At 37.6% G+C, this 17310-nt stretch overlaps 1 protein-coding gene across 2 annotated transcripts; it reads right to left on the bottom strand.

Moving 5' to 3' along the window:
• Positions 1 to 1199: 1199 nt before the first annotated feature.
• LOC142981843 (uncharacterized) lies at positions 1200 to 17028 on the bottom strand. Of its 2 annotated transcripts, none has more exons than XM_076127975.1 (7): positions 16862 to 17028; positions 6711 to 6863; positions 5463 to 6194; positions 5043 to 5309; positions 4574 to 4837; positions 4290 to 4482; positions 1200 to 3955 (listed from the first exon to the last, which is right to left on the bottom strand). In XM_076127975.1, exons 2-7 carry the CDS (start codon positions 6813 to 6815, stop codon positions 3930 to 3932), a joined length of 1587 nt encoding a protein of 528 aa, XP_075984090.1. In that variant the 5' UTR covers positions 6816 to 6863; positions 16862 to 17028; the 3' UTR covers positions 1200 to 3929. The 2 variants fall into 2 exon arrangements, with proteins under 2 accessions (XP_075984090.1, XP_075984089.1); XM_076127974.1 differs by having other exon boundaries at positions 6699 to 6863.
• Between the last annotated feature and the right edge of the window lie 282 nt (positions 17029 to 17310).

Raw genomic sequence — 17310 nt, forward strand, 5'->3', positions numbered from 1 at the left:
TTAAACGAAGGGTCACCCGTATATATCCGTTTACTTAAGTACTGATTGTCAGCTAGAAATATGAAACGAAAATTATGCAGACAATAATAGTATGATATATGTGTTGTTAGTATTTTTATCCTTAACTTATTGATAAAAGACAAAGGGGGTTTCTTCAATTTTATTGTCAAAATTCACTATACAGAACGATAATTTAGATTTACGAACACGGGGAAATCCAAATTTGCACAAATATGACTTGAAGAATTTTGTTATTTGCGCAAGTGTATCACCACATTTGCAAATTTATGAAACCTATAAAAACCTTCACTTTTGAAATATGTCAATTTTGTGGTAACTATGAAGGAATAAATAATGAAAAAACAGCTTATATCGCAGTTTAATATAGTTAACAAGAAATTAAAACCAAGATATATTGCTCGCTGTTTGTCTTACAATCTGGAGTCCCTTTACAGATTCATACAATCCACTTACTTTAACCAGTTTGCAGTCTTTTTGCATTGAATTGTGGAAAAATTCTTTGTCTTCTAGTACTATATAATACTTATAACAATGTATGTTACCCTGTTTCGTGGTCGTCGATGCAATCTCTTATATATTTGTTTATTAATTTACTATAATTTGGTTAAAAACTGAAGCTATTAGACTCAGAGTAATTTGCAGCTTTTTATAATTGTATGCAGTTTATAGATATATGTTTAAACTTTTCAGATAGTTTTGTTTTAAACGACGATGCGATGGGGTCTAGTGTTAGACGACATTGGAAAAATAAAAATAATGTGTTAATGTTGATTGTTTTGTTTTATTTCCGAATATTCCCGTAATTATTGAAAGAAACTACTATTTAAAGAAATGTTATATCAATTAATTGGCCTTTTTTGTAATGTAACTACACCCGTGTTCCAGAAAATTATTTAATATTGCATCAATACTAAAGTTGTAAAAATGACTGCCTGCGCACTAATATTAGTCACAGTGATATTAAAATTGACCCCTAACTTGAACGAAGGTCATATAGTAGGGATGTTTAAGGGCAGAATGGAGGTTTTTCCTACTTAAATAGAGCGTGCTTAGTGATTCCCTTGGGATTAGTGGTAAACTAGAAATTACTTATTTTTACGATATTAGGGGCTTATTAATTTATTACTTGAGATAACAATAAAACGATACAAAAATTCAGTCAACAATTATTTATTTGTTTATTTCGTCGTAAATACAACTTTATTCTAACATTCACATCCAACACCGTATCTTTATCCAATTACAATATTGTCAGATCAATTTATGAACTTTACATTTTTACAGTCAAAATGTCAAACTTTACATTTAAACTTTACATTTTGGATTTGACAAATTGACACTCATAAATTACTTGACAAATTCAATCACATTTTTGAAATTAAATAGTAAGATTTTCGTCCTTAGGAGAACAGGTTTAATTGCTATAATACGTATAAAAAGTAAAAAAAGAAACCTTTAATGGAAAGAATTACGGCCAAAACTTAAACGACAATCAATTTTGGTGTTGCTCAAAGTACACGCTACTTGTCGCTACAACTCATGTCAAAGTAGCACAGGACTTAAGTGTAACTTAAATTGGGTTTCGTTTGAGTATTCGTCCTAAAGATCTCGATTTTCAGAAAAAAATAAACATACATACATACATAAAACCACGCCTTCTCTTAGGGTAGGCGTTGTAAGATCAGAGAAAATGATATTTGTCTGCTACTATCTAGTAAGGAACTGAATTGTTTGCCTTGAGTAGACTTTCAAAGATAAAATAATCAACGTTAGTACTATAAGTTACGGTATTTTCACTGTGGGATGGGATGCACGAACATTGAAATTACGGAACAATTCTTATACTATTATACAATATTGGTTAAAAAAATCTCGCGCTCTTTCCAATCCACGCACAAAACCATACCTTTCAGTCTAATAACTTTTCAACGACGTTATGCTAAACAATTGTTTCTCAACATTTTTGTGTGACCCCCGGAATATTTCAATCGAACTGTACATTTTGCCGAAGTTTCTTCTGTTATACAGAGCTCTACCGGAATGAGAATCGTGAAAACTTTTTGAAGATGGTTTTTAATTTGTTTTTACAGAAATACTAGCAGCAGTTATTAGTCTTAACAATGACTTACTGTTGCGCAACCAACCAGTTAACTGTAATTAATTGTTACTTTTCCCGGTAATAAAACTGCACTCATTGCTTATTGTTTGACTTCTTTGACTTCTTCTTTTCTTCTCCCTTCTAACCTTTTTGATATCAGTGGTCACTGGATGAATAGTTCCTATCAGGGGTCACGAATTTCACTTTGAGAAACACCGTTCTAAACATTCCAACAGTTACCCTAAACACTTATAAAACATTGACTTTAGTGAGTAACAGTCAGTCGAGGAATTATTAGGTAGGTATTAAAATAAATATATTTCTTTATCAAACAAAATAGGTTAGTAGTACTTATATTACAAAGATGATAGTTATAGAATATGGCTGTGGTCTAAAGACTAGAGAAATGAATTGGCCCGTAGAACTCTGCAGACGGCGACATGGTGTTACTTTTCTCTTCTCCAGCTAGAGCATTACCAGTAGCTCGATTCTCTACTACTTTCGACTACCAACAACCGACCGTATGAACGTATGAAAATCTAAATGTCAAAATTTCGATAGCTAGCCGGTTGTCAGTAGTCGATAGTCGTAGAGAATCGAGGTACAGTAGTGCGATTCTTTGCAGTTGGTACCATCGAGTGTGGAAAGTTTGACATTTAAAATGTACTATAAAATAGTTCCTACGCCGCCCGCTAGAGGCGCTGACCAAATTTTTAGACAAAATTTCTCGACAGCTAGCAGTTTGGCGATAGTAGATAGTGGTACAAAATCACGCTACAGTCGTTCGTTGTACTACGGCATCAGCAGATAGCTCCTTCGATCTGAGGTTTGCAATCGGCGGTAGGCAGTCTACAGTTTGCGGTTTGTTGTCTCCAGTTTGCGGTCTGTTGTCAGCGGTTTACAGCATGTAATGTGCGGTCTCCCTTCTGCCAACTTCAGCTGCTCTAGCATGTGGTCTGTGTCATTTTGCGGTTCTGTGTGTATGAATTTTCCTCAGAATCTCAGCTGCAAAATCTAGAGCCATTCCCAATTTCGCCTCTTTTGCCTCAAACCACAGCCAAGTATTTATGGCGCAGATAACAATCCCATACATTATAATTACTGCTAGGAGAATTTTGTACATAGAAATATTATTCCGTAGTCAACAAGATACAATAGAAAAAGACGTAGAAAAATTGTAAGTACACGTTTGATATGAATTCGAATTTTATCTGCGGCACAAATAAATAGGGCCAGACCTTTCAGTTTATGGAGAAAAAAGAGCACAAAGTGACATTCCTAGGCTAGAAAGTAACACATTGACGGTTGAACCCTGCTCATCTCCTCGAAATATCAGAGCCCTTAAAGATTTGAACCTGGTTCGCTGAAATGTTAATGCTGAAATCCTTTATTTTATTTTGATTTGATTTAATCGCAGCTGTTTGCTGGCAGTTTTCTTTGAACGAACTTCAAGGTCTTGTTGTCAGACTTTGTTATCACAATGGTTCTGTTGTCCCAGGGCTCAAAAATCCGTCTAAACGCCGTAGACAGTAGACGCCTCAGTCTCCTAAACTTCCGTTTTTAGTGCTCTTATTCTCAAAACCAAAAGATCCGACCCTCAAAACATGGGATAGAAAGGTGGTCTCACTTAAAACATTTTATGAACTGTTTAACTGTTAGTGTCTCTATCACTGTGTGTGGCTCTGACGTCACGTCTCTGTGACGTCACGGAGGAGCGACGTTAACTGATGACGTGGCACGCGACGTCGGGCTCCTCGGCCTCGTCCGTCGTCGGCGCCAGCGCCGTTAGTTGCGTCGCTGTAGGTCTTCGCTAGGATCTTTGGCGGTTTGCGTCACCTTGGAAAAAGATATCAATTTTAGATTGGTTATCTAGGGGTCAGTTAAAAACATAGTGGACTGTTTGTCAAGTGCACCTTTGTTCCGGTTAAAGAGGATGGTAATAGGGAATTGGGCTGAAAATTATTTTTTCAGAAATTTGCTACAAAAGGTAAAGTTTCCCGAACATTTGTTATGACCTACAAAAGGTTATAATTTCAACTGCCTCAAGAAATTATCATTTCAAATGTTTGTGTTTTCTGAATGGGTCCTCTCCTAGAAACGAATTATTAATTCTGTTGTCTTAGTATGAAGAGCGGTTAATAATTCTACAATTAATTTAAGAAGTACATACCTCGGCGCAACCTAACTTCTAGAGCAGCATGTGACGCGAACGCAGCGCAGAGCGCAGCGGCGAGTGCGGCCAGCTGTGCGCGTACACAGAGCATCTGCCGCGCCACACACGCCAGCGCCAGCCCGGCGTGACGAGCTGCCAGGGTCACTGACCACGGGCCTCGCCAGCCGGGACCGCCGATGCAGATACCAGCCTGGAACCAGAATAAAATATGTATTATATTAAAGTTTTAGGTAACAGTTAAATACTAGTCATAACCCTATCATCAAGAAGTGAAAGGATACCTGTAGTACATCCCAAAGAGCGGCACAAGCTCCCCAGGCAGCAGCTGCCAGCGCTGGTAGAGCTAAGTCTGTCCTGGCAGCTCTCCAGCGCAGCAACGCCAGTATTAACGACGCATGAGCCGCGCCCCCGCCAGCAGCCAGAGCTCCACGGCGCCCCCTAGCGGCCGCCATGCTGAGCGTGCCTGCAGCCAGCGCCTGCAGGACACCGGTCCCGCACAAGGACCGCCACGCACACCACCACCCGTCTACACATACTCCGTACCACTGGAACAAGTACAAAATACATTATATAATTTGCACTGTAGTATTGAAATACGATTGTCTTGGCTATTTCGAATTTGCCCTATTCCGTAAGCAGAAATCGAATAGGTAATTATTTATCTATTGTATTTCAGAGATATAGCATTATAGAAACATCTATCGGCCTCTAATATTCTCGTTGCCTGTACTTGTGTGTTTGTGTGCTTACCTTAATATAAGATGTATAAATAAATCCCTGTTGAAGTCCAATGAACAGCCCCATGGGAGCTCCTAACAGCGCCCGAGGGTCTCTCACTATAGAGCGGGCGTCGGGCGGCGGCGCGGGTGCCGAGGTGGCTCCGTATACGCCGAGCCCGACTGCTAGGATGGCCAGCATCGCCCACACAGCCACTAAGATCCTTCGACCTTCGGCGTTCAGGACTGTGCCTGACAGAGTCTGTGTGTCTGGACAACCGGCCGCTCCACATGTCCGCTCCTGTAATATTATAATGATGGTCCGTCAAAAGTTATTATTCATTTCATTTAGGCCTATTTGTCTAAAAGAAAGGAAAATACGATTTCAGAAATAGCACAATATAATGTATCAGTGTAAAAACTTTACACAAATGGGATTAACTGAATAAATTACCTCATAATCATCTTCCAAAAAGTACTCCTCAGGCGGCGGCCACTTTGGTATTGAAATATTCGTTGGCGAAGGAGTCGACGGCCTTGCAATCTCCTCTGGCCAGATGAGCAACGCACCACCAAGCAACAGTGAACCAACTACCAAACCAAGGTCTTGAGCAGCTCTTAGCGCTCTTAGAGCCCTTCTTAAGGCAACCTTTCTTCTAGCCTCATCACCAGCCGCTTGAGCTAAAGAAGTAGCTGATGCCGACAGAGCCAATGACATTGGAGACAAGGTCACTCCACAAATCCCGTATAAAGGTAGCAGAACAGATAGGGGAGTGGCTACAGTATGAGCGGTCAGTAGAATACAGACTAACGTGTGTGCAATTGCTATGACGAGTCTTGCTCCGGTTTTTTGAAGAATGAGGGGAGAGAATGGGGCTACAATTGCTGCGAGGGTATGCATTATCGCAAGGGGCATAGCACCGGCTTCTGCGCCGGCAAAAGCCGTGAAAGGTAGGAGAGCTGTGGCGCAAAGACCACTTGAGAGACATAGTAGAGTGAATCTTTTGACGAGTGGTTTGGGAAGTTTGGGTGGTTGTCGTGCAAGGAGTCTCCGGACTGATGCTGCACCAACGGAGGAGGCCGCTGAGTCTCGTCGTCGCGGTGGTGCGACAGAAGCTGTCGCTCGGACAGGAGTCTTCTGTTTCTTCCAAGGCCATTCTTTCTTGTATATTGTGCTTACAGGGATCTGTGAAGGTAATAAATACTAAGTAGTGAAAGTTCTATGTTTTCTAATACACTTTGATTTTATTTATAGTAACTCTATTTTCTAACTGCTGGACATGAGTAAATGATATGTCACCGGTGCCGTAGTAAATGTGTAAAAATGTACTACTGATAGCTACTAAGATGTGATACTAACATACGGTGATTTACGAACGGTTTTGCCATAGACGGTGCTCTTAGGGTTTGCCAGAAACGTAAGGCATGTAGGCAACTTCATAGTTTTATGCTGTGTTTGCTATTTTCTCGTATATCATAGAGATAGAAGTGCTTTTGAGCATCATTTAACCCTCTGCCGCATGTGGGCACATATATTTACGGTATTGCAAAAATAGGTTTTAATCGTTTCCTTATACTTTGTCTACAAATAATGCGACATCAAAAAGTGCTGTATCATATATTTGCCCATGCAGTCGAGGGTTAAAACAGAATTAATTGGGGTTAAAAATAAAGTTAGAAGATAGATTACGTTTCTCAATACCGGTGTGATGGTCGCGCGGTGTCGGTGCGGGTCGGACACGGTGCGGACGGCGGCGCGGACCGGCGCCGGGCGCGACCGCTCCGTGAGGTCCGGTAGACTGCCCATCCGCACGCGCCGGCTACTCACCGGCGGACACGCGCACCACACTCATACCTGAAACGTTATTAAAAAAAACTTCGGTTTTTTACTGTCTGTCTAAGTAGAAGTATTTTCTCGTGCTGATCACAAAATTTTGGGTTGAAATTGTTCACAATATTAGCCGGCGGTTGGTAACATGCCCCGTGTATGGCAATTCCACCTTCCTTGCTTACAACAGGCGTTAAACGTAAACCAATAAAACTCTAATGTACCTAACAATTGTTTGTGTTTAGCACTCACTTTTAAGCAAAAATTAATAAACCGAAGTAGGTATGTATACATAATCTATATCTTTGCGGTCCATAATCTGAATTACACAAAAAACGCCTTTATTTTCCTGGGAATTTTTTTCACGCTACCGACAAGGGCAAAGAAAAATCAATTTTCTCAAAACAATTTCAAAATGGACCTTCCCCTGGTATATAACGGGAGTCATTATGTTTAAGTGGAATGTGTTTTTCGTACTTTTCATCGTCCTTAACGCACCTGAGATAGATTAAAAATTAATGAAATTTTGTCTTCCCTCACCTTGATGAAAGTACCGTGCATTGCACATATCTTTGGAAAGCGTAAATTACGTTTACTTTTATGAATTTATAAAAACTGAACCATACAATTGTTACGGTAGCGATAAATATTTTAGTCAGCTTATTTATATTTTTTTGTTTACCATTAGATCATTACTAAAAATCATTTAAAGTAGATAAACAAAATAATAAAGCATTGGTAATTATTGTTTATAAATACCTACCGCAAAAGAAAATAAAATAAAGATTTAAAAAAAATACTATCTCACTGTTAAGCCCAGGTTTCGTCTCAAGTAAGAAAAGTTTAAGGCCATAACTGCATTCTGGTACATTATTTAGGGACCTTGAATCAGAAGTTAAAACCAAATCAATAGGCACCACGAAGACAAGGCTTTGTCATAACGATGTTAAATACGTGTTGAATAGTTGTAACACTCTGAGACATGTCTCAAATACCCAACTCAACGTCGAGGAACAATCACGAGTTCCGATTCGTTGTCAACTAGTTGGACTATTCATAGTGGGATCTACAAACAGGTGATACAGTCAGATTCCGAAAGTAGGTTAACAACTAAGCTTTACCGAAAGCTCTTTATTACGAAGTTTGAATAAATACCGGAATAAAACCAATTAGAAACATTTTTCCAATGACAAATGTGTTTTCGATGGAAAAGTAAACAAGCTTCAGAATATGGCATTTCGAAAGATTAAGGCTAAGTACATATGACCGTGCGGAACTTTCGACGGAGCGGTACAAGATCGAAGTAAACAGCTAGTATCGTCTACATCACCGCGCAATACCGCGTGTCGCGCTACGACCCGCGCGCTACATCACCGCTCGGTAACAGAACCGAGAAACCGCGCGGTTGATCGCGGTTCAAGAACCAGCGCGCGAGTCGTAGCGCGACGCGCGGTGATGTAGACGATACTAGCTGTTTACTTCGATCTTGTACCGCTCCGTCGAAAGTTACCATAGCTAAGGTCATATGAATTTAGCCTTAATTCGATCAGCGACTTTTGGAGCTGACTGTACATGGTGCAAGTAGTCATGTAAGGTTTAACTATGATAAAATTAAGACTAAATATTTCATGATTATAGGCATATTATTCGATATTTAGGTAAAGAATTGCATTTCGCTGTTTGGTATTGTCGATCGAAACATGTGAAGACAGAAATCTTTCAAAATCTACGAGGCTTCTCTTTTTTTGCACCAGATATCGTTATTCCGTAATAATAAGTTATCGTTAACAATATTTTTCATAGCTGTAAAGAGTAGTTTGTAATTGCAATATGTGTGTTATCCCACGACTAACAACTTACAGTTTTCTTTGCTTGACGATAGAATATTTGGTTTAAAAAGTTCTTAAATGCTTATCAACGGGTCCTACGTAAGCATAACATTGTAAACATAAAAGTCGTGACAGGTAAGAGACGGTTTAACTAATCCGTTTTGTTTCTCCATAACCATTTTAACTTACAAATCCAATACCTTTTTACCGACCTAAACCAATTCAACAACATAAATCTTATTTTATCACCATTTAGGACGAGTATAGACATGGTCATCTTTTGCGGACATCTTAACCGATGACACGATCCCAAACGTAATTGGTTTGCATCAGCTTAACACAAGTGAAGGGAAAAGGGACCATGTGTTGAGGTCACGGGCTATTTATATGAGCGTGGAGGGTTCAGTACTATTCTTTGAATAAACGGGAAAGGACTGAGAGATTGATAGCGTCATGTATTTTATTAATGTGTACAAATTAACTTTATAGATATTTTTAAGTTCAACCGCAAATATGATGCTTTTAAAACCAATTCCAGGTGTAAAATGTGTAATATCTTTCTTACTATTTTTGAAACAGGATCCGAATCGATTGGTTGTACTATGTAGTACTATGTACATAATATTAAATTGCTAAACGGGTCTAAAACGCGATGAGAACTTTCAGTTTATGATACTGTATTTAATAACCGCTTTTCTGGTCGAATTACTCCGCTCATGGGCACGGGCATCGTAGCCTTAAAATTGGCATCGCGTTTGACCCTTTCAGTAATTTTGAACTATCCATGAAAAATACTGTCAACAATAAACATTTGCTTTAAAAGAACAAATACATTTTACCCTGTAAGCAATTTTATGCTGTTTTGTTATATAATCGCGTAACGATACCTATCCATTTAAACATTGCATCGCAGAAATTTAATTACGCTTGCATTTTTAAGTAAATGTTTGTACGTGAAGAGCGCAAGCGCCTCATGGAATCCAATTAGAGTAGATACCAGTTATCTAAATTAACATCAGTAGGTAGAGTTTCAGGCATTTTAGCTGAAAAAATGTTGTGTGTGCTGAAAAAACTGTTTGTTTTGTGTAGTAACTCTAAGCTATAAGTGTATGAACTGTAGTTACAAAAATGCAGGCTGGATTTTTTAGTTTTTTTTTGCATCTGTTTATACAGCTTCTGTTTTTCTAAATGATAGATGAAAACATAAATTGGATGAGGGCTGACCGATACTAGCATATTCATAAAAGAGTAAATAACCCTAAGCTTGACTTTGCCAAAAATCTGTTTCACTTAAAAACAATAAAGCCAGGTTTCAGTTCTTTTTAATATCTGTCAAAAAGTTTATTTTATCGAAATTTTACAGTAGTTTACATACATACACACATTCGTTGTCACTTTATTTAGCAAATACTTATTTAAAAACAGTGAAACTGGACCTTAATTTTAATGCACATGAACATCCAATAAAAGAAATAATACGCATCAACTCATTTAAACATTAATTCCATTTTGAATCTGAACCATTATAATATTCATAAATAATTGTTCGTGGAATAATGGAACGAAACGTCCATTGTTAGAGCTCAGTCAGTGATATAATTATGCTCATTATCTACTCGTAATTCTGATGTGCTTTTTAATTCGAAACCTCAATGATTTAATATACCATGAATACTATGTTTATTACAGTTTTTGAAGGCATACAAAGTTCTCTATCTGAAATTGGTTTGCGTGATGGACTCAAGGTCGAACTCCTGCCTTATTCAAAGAAGATCCTTGCCCAGCAGTGGGCATTCTACCACTACTGGTCATATAATTGCTATTGCTCTGACCTTAAATAGGTCACGACGCTAATAAAATAGTTTAAGGTACTTTTACAGAAATTTTCTTATCGTGTTTTTTGTATATTTTAAAGATGCTTGGTAGCTTTTATTATAGTTATCAAATAAGTTTGTAATCTAAATAAAGAGATAAGTATATTATAGATAATATCATTCAACTCTCGAACGCCATGGTTAATTTCACCAACGTACCTACATTATGTGACCTCCCTTACCTCCCTCGCCACCCCTCGTTAATCGCCTTCATTCACCCTTCACACGTGACCGCGTACGGACAAGTCACTCTCTTTAACTCATATTTACGATGATGGATTAGTAATTAGTCGTTATTATATAAGTTAATCTCGTCTTTAAGTGAGAATAGTGAGAGTAATAAATTAGACCAGATTTTCAAATAGGAGCATTTTAAAACTCTTTTTTACTAGCTTATACCAATGGTTTCCTGCCGACGGACCGTGTGGATATTCTTGAAATAGTAGTCTATGTTTAATGAAGTATTTAATTATAAATCTGCAATCGATTTTGTGGTGTAGCCGTGAAAGTATAATTGAAAGATCGACTAACTTTCGCATGAAAATGACATTAGAATGAATAACATCTGATATACCTGAAGGCGTAGGTTTGTAGATGTAGAAACGTGCGAGATGTGAAATACATCTACTTTTTACAGTTTAATTTGGTTGCCCTACGGACTGGGAGAGAGCCTATTGACCTACCAAGCACGGTACCAAGCTTTGGACTGATGTTAAAGATTTTCCAACGAAATATGTCTATTCTATCACCAAGATAAATATTATGATAATCATTACAGCTAATTATTTGTATCAAACAGACAAACATTATATTGCTACATTAACTTCAGTAAAAAATCTGTAGCAACAAAATCCAATAAGCTGTTTCTAAAACAAAACCCAGATTACAGAATTCAATAAAGGATAACTTAACCCTACTCAAACTTGTCTAACAAAACCATCTGTATCTTTTCAATAAAGACAAATGTATGACGCATACGACACACGTTCAATCGAATCATGTCAATCTCAAGTCAACCGGTAGACGGTTTAGTGACACACACACACATATATTATATTACATTTGCACACGACAATAAATGTGGAACTTGATCCGATCCCATTTCGATGATCGTGTAAGTGCCATTCTGATGTTTGTAAGGTGTTAAAGTCGCTTTATTTGCGTTTGTGTGGAGTTTATATTTTTGTGCGTAAATCCTACAAATATTGATTATATTGATTATATTTGTATGTATATTTGTGAATCTGTCAGCCAAAATTAAGTAAATACATTTGGTGTATTAATAATCTAAAACAGATGGTTTTGAAAAAAGTCTAAACCATCTGTTGAAGAGCCTGGGCTCATATAATGATAAAATTTTATTTTGGAAATACAAGTTATAATAGGGAAAACGGTAAGGAATGAGCAGGTTAAGGGAACGCTTTGATTTATAATTGTTTATGAGGAAACACATCCTAAATTGTTTGAAAGACTTTTCACGCCATCTTTAATTTCCCAAAAACTCAGAGTTGATTCTATGAAACACTAAGTTAGCAATGTTTGATCCACGGTCTTAATCAATTTAGCTGTGAAAGAGTACCTAACAGACAGATATGCTTTTTCATTTAAATTATAAGTACACTAGCTGACCCGAGCAACTTCGCTTGCGTCACGTTAGACAATTTTTTCCCCGTTTTTGTAACATTTTTTACTGGTACTCTGCTCCTATTGGTCGTAGCGTGATTGATGCAATGCAATGATATATAGCCTATAGCCTTCCTCGATAACTGGGCTATTTAACACTGAAAGATTTTTTGTAATCGGACCAATAGTTCCTGAGATAAGCTCGTTCAAACAAACAAACTTCAGTTTTATAATATTAGTATAGATAATTATGTATGTATTTAAGCCTTTATTCTGTGCGTCACTTTCGTACTCATGATAAAAGATCCATACACAATTACACCATTACTTTCACGATAATAAGTAGCAATAAACAAGTGATAAAATATACCAGCCATTGACTATACGACACTTGTATATAACAGACGAAAGTGGGTGTATTATTTATATTAAGACGTACCAAGTATCAACGGCGTAGTTTCTAGAAACACCCACCATTTACAAGAGGTCATAGACCTCTGTCTGGGTTTTGAGACGATGTATTTTCTTTTGTTTTATACGAAAGACAATCTTGAATATTGTTATACATGAGAAAGTGTCTCTGTTTTGTGTGTTTGTTTGTCTGTATGCTTGCAAGGCTGCCGTCCTCTAACTATAATGCCGTTATCTACAAAAACAATGATTCGAGATATTCGCGAAAAGGCGTGAAACATTGTTTTTGTAGATAACGGTTATAGTTAGAGGACGGCAGAAGGGCTATCGCCTCCTCGTTTGGAAGAAGACCCCTGCCCAGCAGTGAAACAGCCAGGGACCAAACACAAATTAAATGGTTTCCAGTGAAACTTGTGGATTAATTTTGATGAAATTGAAGACCTGGGATTTTTTCAAAAATCTCGTCACCTAAACGCCTGAAAAGGGGGCCGCAAAATACGTAATAAGTCAAGTCGCGAGAGTCAGCTAGTTATCTTATGGTAAAGAATCGTAAGTTAGAATAAGATACCTAATTGATGTCTTTCTACGGCGTAGCTCAACTTTCGTAACCAGCTACGAACTTTCGCTGCTACGAAATGTAGCTACGAACTTGCGTAGCTGGTTACGAAATTCAGTTACGAAAACGACAAATTGCTTAATTTTGTCTACGTAGCTGTTTTAGGGTGACGTAGCTGTTTTAAGGTTATTTTATCTTATCTTAGGAGTAGCGTGCCGGCTAGTAGCCTGTTGACACACAGACCACTGTTGAACCATTTTATCCCTACGAACCGTCAAAAGTTGTGCAGTGCAAAACTTATAAAAAAATTGCTATAGTGCGGTAAGTAGTCTGTAATCTTCTGATTTGAGGTATCCGTATCCTATGGTTATGCTGTGAAAAGTGACTAGCCCTAAACTTGACTATACCAAAAAAGGTAAAAAAAAAAATTGATATTATACCAGTTTTATTATTATGTTTGTATAAATTTTAGGCGAGTAATAATAATATAACTTTAGCATTTCCAATGCATATTACGATTCAAGTTATCATTTTCCTTCATCTTATCATTAAAAAACTAGAGGCAAGACATAAGAACAACATTGTAGCTCTATTACCTTCATAATGTTAGTTGCTACAAAATAAACGGTGTTTAATTGTCGTCCCTTCATAAACACGCTCTGCTTACCCCCAGGGAGCCGAGCCGTGATGATGGTAATTGACCGAAAGAATTTAATGAATATAGCGGTTAAATATATATTATTCACATTTGTTTTAATACCACTGTCGGGAAGTTGTGTGTTCGATTCCCACACAGAACAATTATTTGTGCGATCCACAAATAATTTAATTGTTTTGGATCTGGTTGTATTTTGTGTCCGCTGTTTGTATGTTTGTAAAAGCCCCCGTGACATATAAGAGCGATTCCTAGTGCAGGAGTTGTCTTTTTTTAAATATAAAAAATGTTATATAACTGCCTCTGTGGCGGAGTCGGCAGTGTAAGAGACTGCTGATCATGAGGTCTCGGGTTCGGTTCCCGGGTCGGGCTAAGAACTATTGGTATTTCCCAATTTATGTAAATTTGTCAGCAGTAGCCAGAAGCTTCGTAGTGTGCTGGGTAAATAGCAATAGGATATAAATAGCAAAATTAGTCTTATGTAGCGCCTTGGGAAAAACATTGTTAATGGCAAAACGTGTGGTTATATTTCATACACCTCTGTCTTCATTTTCATGTATAATAGTCTTGCCATTGCGTATGTTCTTTTATATCTGTACAGTTGAAGCATTGTAGATAACATCTCGTTGAGCGCATAATAGGTACGCCCACATAAACGGACTGCCTTTAAAATGAGGTAGAAATACACAGAGATACGAGTGAAGGAAATATAATGGTTGTTTTGTGCGACTATGTCAGTGGTGCTATGGCTATAGTGGCTGTGGCGCGGTCGGTAGTATATGCGACTGCGGTGCGAGAGGTCTCGGGTTCGAATCCTGGGTCGGGCCAAAAAGTCTTTTCTGAGATTTTCTGTTAAGAATTTCTTAGAGATTGCCCGGAGTTAGGAAGTTGAGGTCGAAGACCTCCGTGCCTCGGAGAGCACGTAAAGCCGTCGGTCCTGCGCCTGACCTCTCTCTGGTCGTGTCGGTTATACGTCCCACCAAACTATGAGAGTGATGGAATAGAGAGTGTACCTGTGTATTGTGCACACACTTGGACACTATAAACAAAGTCCTGCACAGATGGCCAGGTTCAATAAAACTGACCGCCGTAGCCGTATATCGGCTAGGAGGACATTATAGTGGTTACCAGGGGAATATTACTAGACCAGTAGCTCGATTCTCTACTACTATCGACTATCGTCCGACTTGTCATCGAGAAATCTTCTATATATATAAAAATGAATAGCTGTTCGTTAGTCCCGCTAAAACTCGTGAACGGCTGGACCGATTTGGCTAGTTATGGTCTTGAATTAATTGTGGAAGTCCAGAGAGGGTGTAAAAAAGGTAAGTCAATTCGAAATACGAGGTATTAAATAAAAACAAGAAAGCGTGAGCGGATCTACGCGGGTCAGCTAGTTTTGTATGAAAATCGTCGAGAGGCGTCGTAGTTACTATTTTGGCAGTACATTTTAAATGTCAAACTTTCGATACTCGACTGTACCGACTGTAGAGAATCGCTTCAGGAGGTCTATCACGTATCTCAGTTGATAACTAGAGTACGTCAAATTAATGGTCGCTATTCATTGCTGCTTTGATGACGTGTTAATCATTATAACCTAAGGGAGAAAACGATGTAAAGCATAGTGGCTTTAAAATTTGTTAACTGAGATACGTAAGAGAAGGCTCCACTCGAGATATGTGGTCTATTTCCATGGAAAATCAAGTCATCAATAAATTTAAGTCATTAATGTCCCCGTGTGTAAGAGTTTTTTTTCCGTAACGTGGTAGGAGTTAGGCCTTGAGTCCATGTTGACTATGTGCGGGTTGTGAACCTTGCATACAATCAAGAACTGTTCTAAACATGTCTCAGACATACAGGGTTGCATCACGATGTTTTCCTTCACCATTGGAACAAGTAACTATTAAAGTATGTTAATATTATTCATGTGAAAGTTTATGAGCATGTATGTTTATTACTCTTTCGCATTAAACATATTGAACGAATTTGAATGTAATTTGGCTCAAATACTTTTTATGGAGAAATCTTTCCACGCGGACGGAGACGCTGACTAAACCTAGTAGTGTCTTTTGAAAATAGGCTATATTTGTTCCCGGGTCTTTAACCATCTCCATTCTCAACTTCATGAAAATTTGTATGACAAATTTTCGCGTTTTAAAAACGTTGGTATAAAATATAGGGACATAACATCCGCTTTGTTTTTTAGTTTTACTAACAGAATTTATAGAGGGATACATACGAGCATGCTCGACCCATATTCGTCAATTCCTAGAGCAGATTCCCAGGTCGACACAGATTTAAAATTTCCACGAATATGGACGAAGCGCTCTGTATTTTTTTCATAAAAGATAGGTACTATATTTTGTATAAAATCAATGCTTTGAGTAAATACTAAAATTTGTTTGATGGACCTTATACGCTTTGCTGATAATTTTGTGAAACATTTTGATCAGAATTTAAAATATGTTTCGTTTATTTTAATAAATACTTTAGTTGTTAATGATACTATAATTGATTCGTTACATATGTAGATCATTCAAATACCTACCAACTTATTAACTATTTTTCTATCGCACTATTATTAACATATTGCAGTATTTTCTGTAAAAAACTACAACCATGTTTTCCACCGTCCCACTTTTATTGTTCTCTTAAAATAACGCGCCTACAAATTAGGTCATAGCAAAACGACGCTACGCGGCGAAGTCCAATAACACCAAATTGACAGGCGTTGTAGTACTAACTATAAAATTGTATCAACGTCATGCATGTTGACGCCCAGCGTTTGATGTCTGTATTGAAATGGCATTAATAAAGATTAATATTTACCTCATCTAAACGATTTTTGCTTGGTAACAATGTTTAATGAAATCTGGACTTATCAATTTATTAAAATATTGCTCATATTTCAACCAAACTCAAGTACAAAAACACATTTTGCAATAGAATCAATGCAGTATAAATTGTGGAAACTCAAATCAATAATAACAAATTTTTACACAAAGCTTCTTCAATAAAACCTTACTGAATGCTTAATTAATACGAGTAGTAATAAAATGTACACTACAAATACTTACTATGCAACACATATGGAAGAAAATCCTGGTAAAAGTTTCACATCAACACAAATCACTACACATCAACATTGAGAAAACATTATCATAAAATAATTGTTTTGTTTTGTAATTTGTTTAAATGATATGGTAGATATGTTTGTCTGTCCGGTTGTTGTCGCGTGGACTCGCTTCGGATGCCACACAGCACTGGGACTTGGTTGGTGTGGGACAAGTAGGGTGACCATCGTTCTGGATGCTGCGGAGAATGCCCTGAGAATATTTTTTTTCGTTTATTAACAAGAGAGATTTACGTAAAATTTTGTAAATTACACATTTTTAGTCCCATTATAGAGTTACCTTTCTTTGTCACGTGGACGCATGAGGCTTGCCTTACGCCTATTCGGTTCGGTATTAATCGCCCTAGCCTAGATGAACCTGATCGGCACTAGTCGAACCAAATATGTGTGTCA

Source organism: Anticarsia gemmatalis, chromosome 20 (assembly GCF_050436995.1).
Source record: "Anticarsia gemmatalis isolate Benzon Research Colony breed Stoneville strain chromosome 20, ilAntGemm2 primary, whole genome shotgun sequence".
Taxonomy (NCBI): Eukaryota; Metazoa; Arthropoda; class Insecta; order Lepidoptera; family Erebidae; genus Anticarsia; species Anticarsia gemmatalis.